The sequence below is a fragment of the Salmo salar genome, chromosome ssa12 (genome assembly GCF_905237065.1).
Source record: "Salmo salar chromosome ssa12, Ssal_v3.1, whole genome shotgun sequence".
Taxonomy (NCBI): domain Eukaryota; kingdom Metazoa; phylum Chordata; class Actinopteri; order Salmoniformes; family Salmonidae; genus Salmo; species Salmo salar.
The window spans coordinates 54,349,868-54,369,341 of NC_059453.1; the positions used below are offsets into that span (position 1 = coordinate 54,349,868).

General features: G+C 43.2%; 1 protein-coding gene across 7 annotated transcripts in view; it reads right to left on the bottom strand.

Annotated features, from left to right (window-relative positions):
* The window catches only part of LOC106565103 (plasma membrane calcium-transporting ATPase 1), a 165,705-nt gene that overhangs the window by 72,635 nt on the left and 73,596 nt on the right, over positions 1–19,474 (bottom strand). For all 7 annotated transcript variants that reach the window (XM_014131832.2, XM_045691507.1, XM_014131834.2 and 4 more), the window contains exons 3-5: positions 2,828–3,025; positions 2,359–2,616; positions 1,662–1,787 (exon numbers count right to left, since the gene is read on the bottom strand). In XM_014131832.2, the coding sequence (XP_013987307.1) occupies positions 1,662–1,787; positions 2,359–2,616; positions 2,828–3,025 (582 nt within the window). The remainder of the gene's footprint in view (positions 1–1,661; positions 1,788–2,358; positions 2,617–2,827; positions 3,026–19,474) is intronic.

Sequence of the window (19,474 nt, forward strand, 5' to 3'; positions counted from 1 at the left end):
CCGAGCATGCGCTGACAAACTGGCAAGTGTCTTCACTGACATTTTCAACCTCTCCCTGTCTGAGTCTGTAATACCAACATGTTTCAAGCAGACCACCATAGTCCCTGTGCCCAAGAACACCAAGGTAACCTGACTAAATGACTACAGACCCAGGCTACGTCTGTAGCCATGAAATGCTTGAAAAACTGGTCATGGATCACATCAACACCATTATCCCAGTAACCCTAGACCCACTCCAATTTGCATACCACACCAACAGATCCACAGATGATGCAATCTCTATTGCACTCCACACTGCCCTTTCACCCCTGGACAAAAGGAACACCTACGTGAGAATGCTATTCATTGACTACAGCTCAGCGTTCAACACCATAGTGCCCTCAAAACTCATCACTAAGCTAAGGACCCTGGGACTAAACACCTCCCTCTACAACTGGATCCTGGACTTCCTAACATGCTGCCCCCAGGTGGTAAGGGTAGGTAACAACACATCTGCCACGCTGATCCTCAACATGGGGGCCCCTCAGGGGTGCGTGCTCAGTCCCCTCCTGTACTCCTCGTTCACTCATGACTGCACAGCCAGGCACAACTCCAACACCATCATTTAGTTTGCTGATGATACAACAGCCTGATCACCGACAACGATGAGACAGCCTATAGGGAGGTCAGAGACCTGACCATGTGGTGCAAGGACAACAACCTCTCTCTCAATGTGATCAAGACAAAGGTGATAATTGTGAACTATAAGAAAAGGAGGACCGAGCATGCTCCTATTCTCATCGACAGGGCTGTAGTGGAGCAGGTTGAGAGCTTCAAGTTCCTTGGCGTCCACATTACCAACAAACTAACATGGTACACCAAGACAGTCATGAAGAGGGCACGACAAAACCTATTCTCCCTCAAGAGACTGAAAAGATTTGGCATGGGTCCTCAGATCCTAAAAAGATTTTACAGCTGCACCATCGAGAGCATCCTAACGGGTTGCATCAATGCCTGGTATAGCAACTGCTCGGCCTCCGACCACAAGGCACTACAGAGGGTAGTGCGTACGGCCCAGTACATCACCGGGGCCAAGCTTCCTGCCATCCAGGACCTCTATACCAGGTGGTGTCAGAGGAAGGCCCTAAAAATTGTCAAAGACTCCAGCCACCCTAGTCATAGACTGTTCTCTCTGCTACCGCACAGCAAGCAGTACCGGAGTGCCAAGTCTTGGTCCAAGAGGCTTCTAAACAGCTTCTAACCCCAAGCCATAAGACTCCTGAACAGCTAATCAAATGGCTACTCAGACTATTTGCATTGCCCCCCCCCTCCTCTTATACGCTGCTGCTACCCTCTGTTATTATCTATGCAGTCACTTTGACAACTCTACCTACATTTACATATCACGTCAATTACGTCGACACCGGTGCCTCCGCACATTGACTCTGTACCAGAACCCCCTGTATATAGCAACACTATTTTTATTTACAGCTGCTCTTTAACTATTTGTTATTCTTATCTCTTACTTAATTTTTTGGGGTATTTTCTAAGCATTTCACTGTAAGGTCTACAGTGAAATGTAGACCTGTTGTATTCGGCGCATGTGAGAAATACAATTGGATTTGATTTGACTGGGATATTGATTGTCTGATAATAGTGATATTATTAACAGGTGCTCTCACCGGACAGCAGCATGGGGTCCTTCTCCAGTGACTTCCTGACTTGGTCTGATTCGCCGGTCAGAGAGCTCTCATCGATCTTCAGGTCGTTGCCCTGGATCAGGATACCATCAGCTGGCAGCAGGTCACCTAGGAAACAGTTACACAGTTAAACGACTGTGATATACAACGTCTCACCATATACCCTACCTTGGTGCATTTGGTCAATGTGTTACCTCATTATATTGGTTCACTGTATCCTGTCTGGCAATATTACAGAATGTTTCATTCAACCTATATCGCTCACCGCGTTTTAACCGCACCCTGTCTCACCGCGTTTTAACCGCACCCTGTCTCACCGCGTTTTAACCGCACCCTGTCTCACCGCGTTTTAACCGAACCCTGTCTCAGCGCGTTTTAACGGAACCCTGTCTCAGCGCGTTTTAACAAAACCCTGTCTGTCTCAGCGCGTTTTAACAAAACCCTGTCTGTCTCAGCGCGTTTTAACAAAACCCTGTCTGTCTCAGCGCGTTTTAACAAAACCCTGTCTGTCTCAGCGCGTTTTAACAAAACCTTGTCTGTCTCAGCGCGTTTTAACAAAACCCTGTCTGTCTCACCGCGTTTTAACAAAACCCTGTCTCACCATATTTGATCTGGGTGATGTCTTACCTTGTTTTATCTGAACCATGTTTTACCGCATTTTAAATGAACCATGTCTTACCATATTTGATCTGGGCGATGTCTCCTGTCACCAGTTCGGACACGGGGATCTGGATGACCTGGCCCTTGCGGATGACGGTGAACTTCTGCTCCTGCTCGATGCGGTTCTGCAGCCCACGGAACTGCTTCTCCTTGCTCCAGTCGTTAAAAGCTGTCACCAAGACAACGATTGCCACGGAGAACAAGATGGCGGCACCCTCGATCCAGCCCGCCTGCGCCTCCCCCTCATCCTCCACTCCCGACGCTGTCTCACCACACACTGGGGAAACCAGGACACAACCACGATTAATAACAACAGACCAAAACACAACCAGGTCAGTGGAATAGAGCTGAAACACCACCAGGTCAATAGAACAGGAACAAAACACGACCAAGTGAATAATACAGGACCAAAACTTTTACAAACTCCCAAAAACCCTCTTCATTATCCCACCTGTCCTAACTGCCCCGGGTTAGGGTGTACTACTCACGCTCGCTATCTCCCCCAGGGGGGTGGTAGAAGGACAGGCCCAGGGAGATTACGGCAGCAATCTCCAGGATGATGAGAGTAACATCCTGTAGGGCCTCCCACACCAGCGCCAGGAAGGACTTAGGCTTTTTAGGAGGGATGAAGTTCTTCCCAAATGCCGCGTGGCGCTTCTCCAGATCCACTGGGTTACCAGACAGACCTGAGAGAGGGAGGAGGAGGAGAGGGAAGAAAAGGAGGAGGAAGGAGAAGAGACAGTTAATAGAGTGACCAGTTATCACAGAAATGCATATAACGAGATCAAAACACTATAAAGGTATGAAAACATATGCCAATCCGTCAGGGTTAGAAGTCTTTAGGGTATTCTATAGGAAGTGGTGTAATGTACTTAAGTGAAAATACTTTAAACTTTTACTTTACTACATTCCTAAAGAAAATAATGTACTTTTGACTCAATCCATTTTCCTTGACACCCAAAAGTACAGGACAGGAAAATGGTCCAATTCACACTCTTCTCAAGAGAACATCCCTGGTCATCTCCACTGCCTCTTATCTGGGGGACTCACTAAACACAAATGCATTGTTTGTAAATGATGTCTGAGTGTAGGAGGGTGCCCCTGGCTAACTGTAAATAAAATAAAAAATAAAATTGTACCATCTGGTTTGCTTAATATAAGGAATTTGAAATTATTTATACTTTTACTTTTGATACTTAGGTATATTTAGCAATTACATTTTTATACTTAAGTATATTTAAAACCAAATACTTTTAGAATTTTACTCAAGTAGTATTTTACTTTTACTTAAGTCATTTTCTATTAAGACATCTTTACTTTTACTCAAGTATGACAATTGGGTACTTTTGCAACCACTGTCTATAGGTTGCTGTATAAGCCTCGGTACAAATGTCTAAACTGACTTTTGTAGTGAAACGTCTACATCACCCTTTCTTTATCTGAGGATAAACATGACAACAATGGCTGTTGCCATACCAAACAGAACCAAGTAGAGCTGACAGTTCAAACACACCCATCTACACCCCATGTCAGCCTCCCGCTGCTGACACAAGCTGCTAGACAACCACTGCCAAAGACTTTGAATTTCAGTTGGACAAAACCATACATCTACATAATTTGGTATTGTCCTATTAAGACAAAAATAGATGTAAAACATTGAGTAAGATATCACCTCATGGAAATCTTGTGATTCAGAACTGTTGCAAATAAATCTAGAAAACTGCAATAAAAAATACAAAAAGAGGTCAGTCAATGAGAACCCATGAGGCATTTGAAATTATCACAAGGGTGTTGAACTCATTGGGCGCATCCCAAAATGGCAAGCTACTCCCTATGAAGTGCACTACTTTTGACCAGGGACCATAGGGAATCGGGTGTCATTCAGGATGTAGCGGTCATGACTGTTTCCTGTCCTCTGGGATTGAATGTCGGAAGGATCAGACAGTGAATCAATTATGCTCTAGTCATTCCCACATTGGTCCAGGATTTAACCACTCTCCCTGCTTCGTTCAATCTTTTACTCAGCAGCTTTACACTATGTCCTTGTTGTATCAATCTCCCTCATGTAGTTCAAGGTGTATTCAAATAGATCCGACACTGAGATGTGGCTAGCTATGGATAACCGGAGTGTGTAACTGGTGAGGTGTATAGGATACATAGATAGTGTGCTGTACTAACAGTTATACAAGATCAATAAGTTCAGAACACATTTAGTATTGACATGGCTAGTTAGGGTAGTGCATGACTGGTGAGTAGATCCACAACTAAAGACAGCTAGTTCTGCTAACATGCTGATCTATTACAATACATTGAATGCTGATATGCAGAACTGTAGTTAGCTATGCTAACCGGATAAATGTGAGAAGCAGCTGGATAAGCAAAATACAGTACACAGAGTCCCAGCCCTCTACGACAGATGCCCCTTAAAACCACCATCATATTGCTTTCCCGCTACTGTGAGCCAGCTGGACAACCGGAGGAGGGAGGGACGGAGGGAGAGAGGGGGGCAGGGGGGTGGGTGAGGCAGTAGGGAAGAAAGGCAGAAGGTGAGGGAAGTGTAAGGGGGGGGGGGGAGGGGCTGTCTTGTGTTGCTAAAAACAGCTGGACGCAATGACATCACACCCCAAAAAAATATGTTTTTACGCAAAAACCTTGAGTGTCAAATAAAAATGTAGTGGTTGAAGTCTTTCCATTAACCATTCAGGCAAATTGCATATGAATACATTGTCAACAGCCTGTATACCCTCCCACCTATCTGTTTCATGTCTCAGGAAGACAGTAAAAGCAGCATGGATAGAAATGAACTAATTGAGTAATATTTGCCATATTCTAATCATTTTCATGTGCCAGTGTATCCCCCCGGGCCGTGCCATGGTGAAACTTGCACTCCTGTAGATCTGAAATAATTTGATGACGAAACTTGCATCCAGCCAACCAGAAAATCAAGATGAAGCAATTCAGGCATTCTTGAAAAGCTGCAAAGAAGCATTCTTTTTATAGTTTAAAAATAGATTTAGCAAGCAGTAGGAATTTAGAATTAAAATGGGGAGTTCAAAAAACATCGTTCCCATTATGATTTTTCACAATAAAAGGAAGGTCAGCAAAATAAAAATTCACCTGTCGAACAGATCTTTAGAACATTTCTCCGATAGTTGCCGTTACCATTAAACATGTCACAATGCTTTTTTTGTGACATTGCTTTTGTCAAGTAAACGTGGGTCAATGGAAATCTGCCTATTATTTTGATACAGCAACCTCCAATAGCTAGCAGAGAACCTTCTCTGAATTTACAGTACCAGTCAAAAGCTGACACACCTACTCATTTGAGAGTTTTTCTTTATTTTTACCATTTTCTACATTGTAGAATAATAGTGAAGACATCAAAACTATGAAATAACACATATGGAATCATGTAGTAACCAAAAGAAGTGTTAAACAAATCAAAATATACATTTTTAATTGAGATTCTTCATAGTAGCCACCCTTTGCCTTGACAGCTTTGCACACTCTTGCTTGGCATTCTCGCAACCTGCATGTGGTAGTCACCTGGAATGCATTTCAATTAGCAGGTGTGCCTTGTAAAAAGTTAATTTGTGGAATTTCTTCCCTTCTTAGTGCATTTGAGCCAATCAGTTGTGTTGTGACAAGTTAGGGGTGGTATACAAAAGATAGCCCTATTTGGTTAAAGACCAAGTCCATATTATGGCAATAACAGCTCAAATAAGCAAAGAGAAACGACAGTCCATCATTACTTTAAGACATGAAGGTCAGTCAATTTGGAAAATTTCATGGTCGAATTGCTGCAAAGAAACCACTTCTAAAGGACACCAATAAGAAGAAGAGACTTGCTTGGGCCAAGAAACTTGAGCAATGGACAATAGACCAGTGGAAATCTGTCCTTTGGTCTGATGAGTCCAAATTTGAGATTTTTGGTTCCAACCACTGTGTCTTTGTGAGACACAGAGCAGGTGAACGGATGAACTCTGCCTGTGTGGTTCCCACCGTGAAGCATGGAGGAGGTGTGATGGTGCTTTGCTGGTGACACTGTCTGTTATTTATTTAGAATTCAAAAGGCACACTTAACCAGCATGGCAACTTCCAGGTGAAGTTGGTTGAGAGAATGCCAAGAGTGTGCGAAGCTGCCATCAAGGCAAAGGCTGGCTACTTTGAAGAAACTCAAATATATTATATATTTAGATTTGTTTAACACTTTTTTGGTTACTAAATGATTCCATGTGTGTTATTTTATAGTTGTGATGTCTTCACTATTATTCTACAATGTAGAATATAGTACAAATAAATAAAAAACCTTGAATGAGTAGGTGTGTCCAAACTTTGGACTGGTACTGTATATTAATGATTTCACATAGAATGGAGCAGGTATGGTAGGGAGCATAGAGGCAAAGAGATGGGATTTTCGTTGTAAAATGCACCTGAAGATTTTATTTAGCAGAGTTCAAACTGTCATGTAAAGCATTGCTATCCTGTTGTCTACTATAATAAAATAAATATCTAACATTACTTCATGCTTTGGGGCTCATTTAGTATTTAGTAGCCTATGCATAATTGATTGAGAAATACCACAGCCCTAAAGTGAACAGTTGAAATTAATCAAGACAGCTGATAGGATTCGATAAAAAGTTAGAGATCATGTTACATTTCAAAAAATGAATTAGACAGTATGTAACACACTGATAACTTAGATGTCAATCAACTATGGAACAACATTGTTTCATTTAGTGACCGGTGTGTTAGAACAGTTTACGTTTTATTAAACAAAGACAAATTACAAACCATGTCTTCGTAGGTTTTGCATATTGACATGCATTTCTGATTTGTAAGGCTACACATCAGCATGGTGTGTGTTGACAAAATGTGTCTGCCAAGTAGAAGTCTCCTTTTGACTGTCACTACGTATACTATAGACCTAAATGACTTACATCTAGTAGCATAATACAAAGGTTATAATTGGAATATACACAATTTACGGTTATTGTAGAAGATATTAAAACTGTACAAGAAGCAAACATTGGGTGACTTGATGACAGCGATTGTTTTCCATGCCCTCCTCCGTCGATGCTACTTGTTCAGCCTAGAAAGTGGACAGCTGAGGTCCTCTAAAAGAGAAGATAGGCTAGAATAAGATGTTGTCATGACTTTGCACCTTTGGGTGAGGGTCATAAAACCCCCCCTCTCTCTCTTCCCCTCAGCAGTTTATGACCCCCCCATGAATACCGAAACTCTCCCTCTCCACTCTATAGAATGGGCTTTGCAACAAATCCTTTGTAACCACAGAGAGAGACTTTGTAATACAGTAACATAAAAAGGTTGGGGAATGGAACAATCTATCCAACCAGTTGAAAGTGTCCATTGGTACTTAAAGTATATGTCAGATCAGTTGTTGTCTGGGACATTATATTTGATGATAGGACGACATAAATTGTATCTTGGAAAGTCTACACATTCTAGTCTACACATTCTAGTCAGATTCACATGGAATTGTTGTGCAATTTAAATGTTTAAATATGAAACTATTTGTGAAAAGATAAAATGTCATTTTAGCCTTCTAAATGAGAGAATTGTTTTCATAAGTCATTTATGCTCATTCAGGGGCCACGCCCAAGTGAACAGACATTGGTTGGAGAGGGATGAAACACGCCCTTCTCTTCCCCAGTATAAAGCCCCCGTGACCCAATTCACATCAGACTAAGCAAACCCCAGCGTGAGCTGTGGTTGCGAATGGTTAAGACCCCTACAAACGATATGACTAGAAAACCATCCCACGTGGAGCATTGGCTACATGGCTGGAAATTGTCAAACTCAGACTTTCGATTCACTACAGAATGAGTGAGAAATTCTAGACGACATGAATTACTAGACTGCAGCTAGAAAATACATAAACCTAGGCTGAGAATACCGACAACCGCCGAAGCAACTATTCCATGAGAACATTTCTGAATGGTACTCTGAAGTATCCATTCTAAACATCTACAACCACGAAAGACTGACTTCAATAAAAGTTAATCAGAGACTCTGATGAACCCAACAGGATGATCGAGGATTCCAACACAAGACAACAACGACATACGGGCGTAAATATAAATTGTAATTTCTTTTCGAATGAGCGGCCATTCACAGGCAAAGGATTAGCATTTCAATGAATAAAATTATAGACTGTGTGTAATGAATCCATTTGTCTTTCCCGCTCTCTCAGTCCCACCCCTTTCCCTTTGTCTACCAAGCTTTCATATCGGATTAGCCCACTAGGGACTTTTCCATCATTGTTAGTAACCAATACAGTGGGGGGGGGAAAAGTATTTGATTCCCTGCTGATTTTGTACGTTTGCCCACTGACAAAGAAATGATCAGTCTATAATTTTAACAGTAGGTTTATTTGAACAGTGAGAGAAAGAATAACAACAAAAAAGTCCAGAAAAACGCATGTCAAAAATGTTATAAAATGATTTGCATTTTAATGAGGGAAATAAGTATTTGACCCCTCTGCAAAACATGACTTAGTACTTGGTGGCAAAACCCTTGTTGGCAATCACAGAGATCAGACGTTTCTTGTAGTTGGCCACCAGGGTTGCACACATCTCAGGAGGGATTTTGTCCCACTCCTCTTTGCAGATCTTCTCCAAGTCATTAAGGTTTCGAAGCTGACGTTTGGCAACTCGAACCTTCAGCTCCCTCCACAGATTTTCTATGAGATTAAGGTCTGGAGACTGGCTAGGCCACTCCAGGACCTTAATGTGCTTCTTCTTGAGCCACTCCTTTGTTGCCTTGGCCGTGTGTTTTGGGTCATTGTCATGCTGGAATACCCATCCACGACCCATTTTCAATGCCCTGGCTGAGGGAAGGAGGTTCCCAACCAAGATTTGACGGTACATGGCCCCGTCCATCATCCCTTTGATGCGGTGAAGTTGTCCTGTCCCCTTAGCCGAAAAACACCCCCAAAGCATAATGATTCCACCTCCATGTTTGACGGTGGAGATGGTGTTCTTGGGGTCATAGGCAGCATTCCTCCTCCTCCAAACACGGTGAGTTGAGTTGATGTCAAAGAGCTCCATTTTGGTCTCATCTGACCACAACACTTTCACCAGTTGTCCTCTGAGTCATTCAGATGTTCATTGGCAAACTTCAGACTGAAATCGGGCGCTGCAGGATTTCAGTCCTTCACGGCGGGGTGTTACCAATTGTTTTCTTGGTGACTATGGTCCCAGCTGCCTTGAGATAATTGACAAGCTCCTCCCGTGTAGTTCTGGGCTGATTCCTCACCGTTCTCATGATCATTGCAACTCCACGAGGTGAGATCTTGCATGGAGCCCCAGGCCGAGGGATATTGACAGTTCTTTTGTGTTTCTTCCATTTGCGAATAATCGCACCAAATGTTGTCACCTTCTCACCAAGCTGCTTGGCGATGGTCTTGTAGCCCATTCCAGCCTTGTGTAGGTCTACAATCTTGTCCCTGACATCCTTGGAGAGCTCTTTGGTCTTGGCCATGGTGGAGAGTTTGGAATCCGATTAATTGATTGCTTCTGTGGACAGGTGTCTTTTTTACAGGTAGCAAGCTGCGGTTAGGAGCACTCCCTTTAAGAGTGTGCTCCTAATCTCAGCTCGTTACCTGTATAAAAGACACCTGGGAGCCAGAAATCTTTCTGATTGAGAGGGGGTCAAATACTTATTTCCCTCATTAAAATGCAAATCAATTTATAACATTTCTGACATGCGTTTTTCTGGATAGTTTTGTTGTTATTCTGTCTCTCACTGTTCAAATAAACCTACCATTAAAATTATAGACTGATCCTTTCTCTGTCAGTGGGCAAACATACAAAATCAGCAGGGGATCAAATACGTTTTTCCCCCACTGTATCTACTGTTTGTTTTTATGTATTTCTGTGATTATTTAGTTAGTTAGTAAATAAATAATTAAGCCAATTTGTATATTGCTGATTCACAATTAATGCTAGGGTTCGTGCAGATAACCAAGAATTTTACAACCTTCAGATGAGACTGATAGAAGGTAACAATTCATAATGATGAATGGAAGACTAATTGATAAGATATGAAAATATCTGAAGTGTCGATTCGGGAAATAGAGAAAAAAAAAATCCCGTGCTGCTCCGACTTCCTAGTTAAAGTTTACATGATTAGTTTAATCGCGTACTAAAAATTACACAGAGAATTGATTTGATAAAATTACAGTCTTCACATTTAAGGATAGTAAAGACACGACAATGTCTACCATGGGACATTTGTCAGACTTGAACGGTCATTTGATCATCATCAACATCATTAAAAACAGTGGTATATTTACACAATTTAATAACATATCAAATTTCATAGGAAACATTATACCCTTCATATATAATGGATATGTTTGAGGATTCTCCATGACTTTCTAGTAACTAAAGACAATAGAAATAGCTGTTTATATCAAATAAACACACAATTCAATAATACGTGATTATAATAGACCATTTGCATTCTGTTTAGATAGTTTCAAAAAGCTTAAGCCTACTATACTTACACAGCCTTCCAGATGCATGCCCACTGATAAGGCTGTAACTGCAACTCCTTCATGGTTAAATGATCTATCTTGAATGGAAAAAAACTATCTACAATAACCCAAATATTAATACATTAATTTAACAAGCTGTTAATGGCACAGCAAGCTAATGACACAATCATGAATACGCCGGTGGTTTCAAATAAAGCTATCTTAACATCACTACTCACACAAAGGTTCTCTCTTCCTATCTGATCAACTCTCACCATCTACACCAGAGACGACACAGACATTGTCAGCTATCGTGACAAATGCATGTGAGGACTCTGTTGATATGGCACTCTCACTCCTTCCTGTTGGAGGGAGTGATACTGAAGAGTCCACCGCAGGGAGCTAGTGTGCACTGATGTCTCGCTAGCGGGTTGGGGGGCAGTGTTCAGAGGCATGACAGCGAGCGGACGCTGGAGCCCCCCATTGTCCCGTGTGGCTCAGTTGGTAGAGCATGGTGTTTGCAACGCCAGGGTTGTGGGTTCGATTCCCACGGGGGACCAGTACGGAGAAGGAAAAAAAAAGAAATTGATGCATTCACTACTGTAAGTCGCTCTGGATAAGAGCGTCTGCTAAATGACGTAAAATGTAAACGTTAAAAAAATGGAGTGGCAAGCACATCAATGTGCTGGAGCTCAGGGCGGTTCACCTGGCACTCCAACAGTTCCTGCAAGGGAAGCATGGAAGGGAAGCATGTCCTGGTCAGATCAGACAACAACACGGTAGTGGCATATATCAATTACCATGGCGGACTGAGATCACGGCACCTCCACAAAATGGCTTGCGAGCTCTTGCTGTGGGCTTAGACCCCGGTTAACGCACATCCCCGGGGTCTTGAACCGGGTGGGTAGCGAACATGCTTTCGAGAAATGGCCCGCTGAAGGAGGACTGGAGTCTACACCCTCAGTTGGTGTTAGAGCTGTGGGAGAGGGCAGGTGGACCTGTTTGCATTCATTGTCCCAGCTGGTTGTCGATGTCGGACAACAAGATCTTAACTACTTGAATCAGAAATGATAAATTAGGGTTGATCTGAAAACCTATAGGACAGTAGATCTCCAGGATGAGGGTTGGGCAGCCCTGCTCTACGCCCTCTGGGTTTGGACGTCCTCGCTCACGATTGGCCAGCAACAAAACTTTGTGTTCCCACCATATCCCCTGATCACAGCTATGCTAGACAGGGTCAGCTTGAAGGGCCACCGGCGGCTCTTGATAGCCAGATACTGCTCTCCAGGTTTATGAAGGGAGTTAGACGTCTGTGTCTAGTAAAGGCCCCTTTGGTGCGAAACTGAGACCTTGAAGTGGTGCTGTCAGCACTTGCTAGGCTACCTTTTGAGCCCCTGTGGTTAGTGTCTTTGAAGCACTGATCCATAAAGGTGGCATTTCTGTTGGCTATTACCTCTACTAAGAGGCTTAGTGAACTTCATGCTCATTCAGTGAGCGCTGAGTGTTTCCGAATGGGTGCAGACAAGTGGAGTGTTATCCTCCGGCCTAGCCCCTCTTTCATGTCAAAGGTCCTGTCTGACAGACATGTGAACCGGCCCTCGCATTTATCCGCATACACACCTTCCATGGCTGCAAGTGCGCTGGGTTTTTACCAAAGTTTGCAGTGCCCGGTGAAGGCACTTGACACTTACGTTACACGGACTAAGACAATACGACAGTCGGATCAGCTGTTCATATGTTATGGTCAGAGAGTTCTGGGGAAGAGCCTATCGAAAACAGATACTCTCACATTGGATTGTGGACACTATTACTACAGCATATCATCTGGCTGGCCGGCCTTTACCGTCTGCTGTAGTGGCGCATTCTACTAGAGGAGTAAGTACATCATGGGAACTGCCCTGAGGAGTTTCCCTTGATGAAATTTGTGCCTCGGCCAGTTGGGCGTCGTCTAGCACTTTTGCTAAGTACTATTGAGTCAATGGTGTTGTCGCGGACCAGGTCAGGATGGCTGTGTTGGGTGTTGCCTCCACTTTCTTAGAGGGGGATGGAGGGACACAGCAACCATGACTGACTGAGCTCAGTCCTACAAGATTTTGCTTGTCTGGCCATGCCTAGTTCACGATTAATCCGGTATTGTAATACCATATTGGAGTGATCCAATACAGACGACACAATCGCAATCACACTGCCCTAACCCATCTGGACAAGAGGAATACCTATGTAAGAATGCTGTTCATCGTCTACAGCTCAGCATTTAACACCATAGTACCCTCCAAACTCATCATTAAGCTTGAGACCCTGGGTCTTGACCTCGCCATGTGCAACTGGGTCCTGGACTTCCTGACAGGCCGCCCCCAGGTGGTGAGGGTAGGAAACAACATCTCCACCCCGCTGATCCTCAACACTGGGGCCCCACAAGGGTGTGTTCTCAGCCCTCTCCTGTACTCCCTGTTCACCCATGACTGCGTGGTTATGCACGCCTCCAACTAAATCATCAAGTTTGCAGACGACACTACAGTGGTAGGCTTGACTACCAACAACGACAAGACGGCCTGCAGGGAGGAGGTGAGGGCCCTCGGAGTGTGGTGTCAGGAAAATAACCTCACACTCAATGTCAACAAAAGAAAGGAGATGATCGTGGACTTCAGGAAACAGCAGAGGGAGCAGCCCCCTATCCACATCGATGGGACAGTAGTGGAGAAGGTGGAAAGTTTTAAGTTCCGTGGCGTACATAACACAAACAAACTGAAAATGTTCCACCGACACAGACAGCGTGGTGAAGAAGGCGCAGCAGCGCCTCTTCAACCTCAGGAGGCTGAATAAATTCGGCTTGTCACCAAAAACACTCAAACTTTTACAGATGCACAATCGAGAGCGTCCTGTCGGGCTGTATCACCGCCTGGTACGGTAACTGTTCCGCCCACAACCGTAAGGCTCTCCAGAGGGTAGTGAGGTCTGCACAACGCATCACCGGGGGCAAACTACCTGCCCTCCAAGACACCTACAGCACCAGATGTCACAGGAAGGCCAAAAAGATCATCAAGGACAACAACCACCCGAGCCACTGTGTGTTCACCACGCTATCATCCAGAAGGTGAGGTCAGTACAGCTGCATCAAACCGGGGACCGAGAGACTGAAAAACAGCTTCTATCTCAAAGCCATCAGACTGTTAAACAGCCATCACTAACATTGAGTGGCTGCTGCCAACTTACTGACTCATCTCTAGCCACATGAATAATAAAACATTGGATGTAATAAATGTATCCCTAGCCATTTGAAACAATGCCACTTTATATAATGTTTACATACCCTACATTACTCATCTCATATGTATATACTGTACTCTATACCATCTACTGTATCTTGCCTATGCCGTTCAGCCATCGCTCATCCATATATTTTTATGTACATATTCTTATTCATTCCTTTACACTTGTGCGTATAAGGTAGTTGTGAAATTGTTCGATTAGTTGTTAGATATTACTGCATGGTCGGAACTAGAAGCACAAGCATTTCGCTACACTCGAATTAACATCTGCTAACCATGTGTATGTGACAGATAACATTTTATTTTATTAGATCCAATATAGTGCTACATAACGAAGGTTACGTATGTAACTACGGTTATGTGAGCTATTGGATCACTCCAATCTACGGCGTCTCGAAAAAGGACATGAGGTGGGAGTCGTGCTGCGGAAGCTATTTAAGGGGGGTCAGCCGCAGCACTGCCTGGTACACTTACTCGGAATGTATCCTGCCGAGTGGAATGATGCCATATTGGACTGATCCAATAGCTCACATAACCGTGGTTACATACGTAACCTACGTTTCTATTTGTTTGTTCCTTACCATGCAACTATCGAACCGCGAGAGTTCCTGTTTTGAGGAGGACGAGTCTAAATTGCATTTCACTATTCGTTTTACACAAACAATTGTAAATATTCAGTAATAAAACTGCCAATTGTTAATTTTGTATTTAAAAGTACTGATGATGGGTGTACTGTTGCTTGTGTGTGTTGTGTCCGTGTGCTTACTGTGACTGTCACCCTAATATTAGCCACTAGGTAGCTACTTCCGACGCGTTGCAGGACAAGTAGTGCTTGGCAAGAGGGAGCGAAGGACACTGTATCCCGGTGTTGTTGCCGTTCATGCCCTCCACATTGAATAGACTGCATGTATGTATCAAAGTGACATCTAGATGGTTATCAATTAGTAATTTCTTGTTTAGGTTCCTATCCTTCCTAAAGCCATGGCTACAGCTACCGCCGGCCACACCATGATAAAGCTGCCCAGTGGGAAGGTTGGCAAGGACCTCGATACAAACACCGGTGCACTGGTCGCCATGTTAGCTACCGCCAGCAATACAGATTCCCAGGCACCTCAATACAACCTAGACATTCGCACCGATTTATTGACTCGTCATGCAGTCCAAATCAGCCACGCAAAATGGTCTTGAGTGGCAACAAATCTGCCCAATTAGCTGATTCCATACACCCACTTCTTTCGACACACCCACTCATCCATACGCCGGTCACCACATTGGCTTGCAGCTACCCATAGTTCCTTAACAACCCTACCAGACTGATAACCGTGTAGCAAACATCCATGTAAGCTCATGAGATCAGGTGGCTTGTGAGGCTAGAGGAAGAATGTACTGTGGCCAAATAAAATAAGGAAAAAGAGATAAGAAAAAAAGCCCCAAAACAAAGCACCGCTGCCAAGCGCTCTCCGGTTGGCTATCTGTCAGGATCTGAGTCTAGTCTGGAGATTGGGTGCTATCAGAAGTGACAGAGTATTGTCTGTGGACACTGGCTGTCTGCCTAGAGTCCTGTTCTGTTAGTCTGGCCTCCCAGTTACCATGATAAATGTGAAGCGTTGCTGTCACTTTTTTGTCCCTCTAATTTCCATGGGCAGTAATACAGGAGCAGGTGCAGAGGGAGGAGAGAGGGAGGGAGGGGTCGGTGGAGAGGAAGTGGAAAAAAGAGCTATAGAGGAAGCCATATGGAAAGAAAGAAAGAAAGCGAGAGAGGAAAACTGAAAGGAAATCCATCTTGCCACAGCCTGACAGAAAATACATACAAGACAACTGTCGTTCAGCGAAGTCGAGGGGTTATGGGATGGCAGCCACAGACGGGGACAATGAATAATTTGGGAGAAGTTGCCGTGGAAAACAGAAGAAGCGATTGATGAGGTGTCTGGGATGTCAGGGGCATCGTCTGCACACATCAGACAAACATGACACAGCGACGTGTTGTCAGGCTAGGCAAAAACCACACTTTTACAGTCTGAAGTTGCCAGGTTGAGGCAAAATCACCATTTATAGCCTTTTTAAAAATATACATTTTTTACATTTAACCTTTATTTAACTAGACAAGTCAGTTAAGAACAAATTCTTATTTACAATGACGGCCTACCCCGGACGACACTGGGCCAATTGTGCGCCGCCCTATGGGTCTCCCAATCACTGCTGGATGTGATGCAGCCTGGATTCAAACCAAGGACTGTAGTGACGCCTCTTGGAATTGAGATGCTGAGCCACTCGGGAGCCCAAATAGTCTGAGGCTAAAATAAATAAATAGGTGTTTTATTTGTCACACACCAGATAGGTGCAGTCAAACACCTTTATAGTCTTGGGTTGCCAGTTTGGGTACAAATCTCTTAGTGATCTTTTAACAGGGTATTATGTGGAATAATGTATTTCTGCGGATGAAACATCATTTCTCTGAGTAGAAGAACACATATTTCTGTGAGTAGCCCAAAACATAAAATCAAAGCACAAACTACTTATCAAGCAGCATGGCCACATATTGATTACATGGGTTTCTGTTGAAATGTGTACTATTATTTGCTCACTTTGCGTTTTATGGGAACACATGCCTTCTCCTGACACTTGCTAGTGGCAGCAGATTTGCAGAGGAATGCGCTGTGAATGTAAAGATGACGACGTCAGACTTTCCCTTCAGAAAGGGGAAAATGGATCGAGTTGATGAGATTATTCTCTGTAGTTTATAGCTTCCAAACGCAACTCTGGACCTCGAAGCCAGTTCCACTGCTTTTTATTTTATTTTTGTACTCCAATCAGGGACTGATTTAGACCTGGGACACCAGGTGTGTGCAATTCATTATCAGGTAGAACAGAACCAGCAGGCTCTGAACCTCGTAAGGTAAGAGTTGAATACCCAGGGGCCCAGTTTCTCGATAGCAATGGAATTTAGGCTTGTTTTAGGAGTGTTTAGGCTTGTTTTAGGAGTGTTTTAACGATACATCTTTCCTACAACGGACAAATATTTAACATGCGTTTCTCAAAACACCACGTAGAGAGAACGGTCGCTACGGCATTGTTGGAGCATGTGTCGATACACAGTTGAAGTTGGAAGTTTACATACACTTAGGTTGGAGTCACTAAAACTCGTTTTTCAACCACTCCACAAATTTCTTGTCATCAAACTAGTTTTGGCAAGTCGGTTAGGACATCTACTTTGTGCATGAAACAAGTCATTTTTCCAACATTTATTTACAGACAGATTATTTCACTTAATCACAATTCCAGTCGGTCAGAAGTTTACATACACTAAGTTGACTGTGCGATTAAACAGCTTGGAAAATTCCAGAAAATGATGTCATGGCTTTAGAAGCGTGTTCCTGTAGTAATAGGCTAATTGAGGTAGAAAAATTATGTGGATATATTTAAGCAACATCTCAAGACATCAGTCAGGAAGTTAAAGCTTGGTCGCAAATGGGTCTTCCAAATGGACAATGACCCCAAGCAAACTTCCAAAGTTGTTGCAAAATGGCTTTAGGACAACAAATTCAAGGTATTGGAGTGGCCATCACAAAGCTCTGACCTCAGTCCTATAGAAAATATGTGGACAGAACTGAAAAAGCGTGTGTGAGCAAGGAGGCCTACAAACCTGACTCAGTTACACCAGCTCTGTTAGGAGGAATGGGCCAACATTCACCCAACTTATTGTGGGAAGCTTGTGGAAGGCTACCCAAAACGTTTGACCCAAGTTAAACAATTTAAAGGCAATGCTACCAAATACTAATTGAGTGTATGTAAACTTCTGACCCACTGGAAATGTGATGAAGGAAATAAAAGCTGAAATAAATCACTCTCTACTATTATTCTGAAATTTCACATTCTTAAAATTAAGTGGTGTACATAAATGACCTAAAACAGGCCATTTTTACAAGGATTAAATGTCAGAAATTGTGAAAAAAATGAGTTTAAATCTATTAGGCTAAGGTGTAAGTAAACTTCTGACTTCAACTGTAGATAGGATCAAAAGAAAAGGAGCGTTTCTCTAGGATCAGCATTCTTTATTCAAATCTTACCTTAACATTATAATTATTTCACAATACTGACGACGGATTAGCTTCTAGACAAATATTACCACCTCCGGCTGCAAATTTTGACGCAGGTTATTCTAACGCTTACCTGATAAACATGCATTAAATCTCCGATTTGACACATCATGCCATATACTGAGACAAATTACAGACAGTAGCCTAGCCTACAAGTAGCAAAATATAACTCGATTGAACATGAAATGTATTTCAATATGATTAAAATAGGCCTACAGCCTACTGTTTGTTTTTTAACGCAGTCATCTCAGTTTCCATTTGACTCATATTTTTATACGTCACTTGGTCGTATCAATTGCAGACATTGGCAACTTTGTACTGAAGTTCTCGGCCAGAGAGGAGATGGATACACCATTTGATTCTGTTTAGCGGAGATCTTCCTCCTTCTCTTTCAATCCCCCTCTCTATGTATGGATCACTGACTTCAATGTGCTGCTACATATGGCAGCTCATCAGGGTAAACAGCTAGCCAATTGAGTCACACCCACCCACCTCTTCTTCCCCTCCCTCCATCGTCTCTCCCCCATTTTCTCCCGTCTCTCCCTTCCTGCTGAAGCAATACTTGGGTTCTTCCATCCATAAGTCAGCCATTACACACACACACACACACACACACACACCTCTCTCCCTTCCTGGGTTCTGATAAAGGGCCCTCCGTGCCAACTGGCCTGTGAAGCCTGCTACTGTATATCTCTCCTTCCTTCTCTCAATCTTCCCTTGCTCCATCTCCCTTTACATCCCTCATTCATTCTCCCTGCCTCCACTTCTCTATCATTCCCTCTCCATCATTCTGTCACCTTTATTCTCCTCACAACATCTCCCCGCTCCTTCTCCCTCACTTCCCTCCCTCTTAGTGTTGAGCGACTAGCTGAAATGTATTTTCTGTTTTAATTATTAGCTGGAACTTAGTATGTAGTTGTAGTTTTAAAAATGAAAATATTCAACAATTTACCGTAGAAAACGTGGTAATAAACTACAATGACCATAATACATTTTTCCTTCTTGACACACAGACCTCGTGAGAGGAGGGGACAGCAGAGCGCGACGTTAGGGAGACAGTGGAAGGATAGGGAAAGAGACGGAAACAGTTGCTTTTTGAGGTTGCCCATCTCTAGTCGACAATACATCTGATAGATTACATTAAAACAGTCTTGAAAGTATGCCTTATCTACTTTGAAGAACTACTAAAGTTGTGCTTTCGTCAGACAGCATAGCCAGCTAGCAAGCCTAATTAGGATGACTCATTGGGGAGCACAGAGATACACAGGT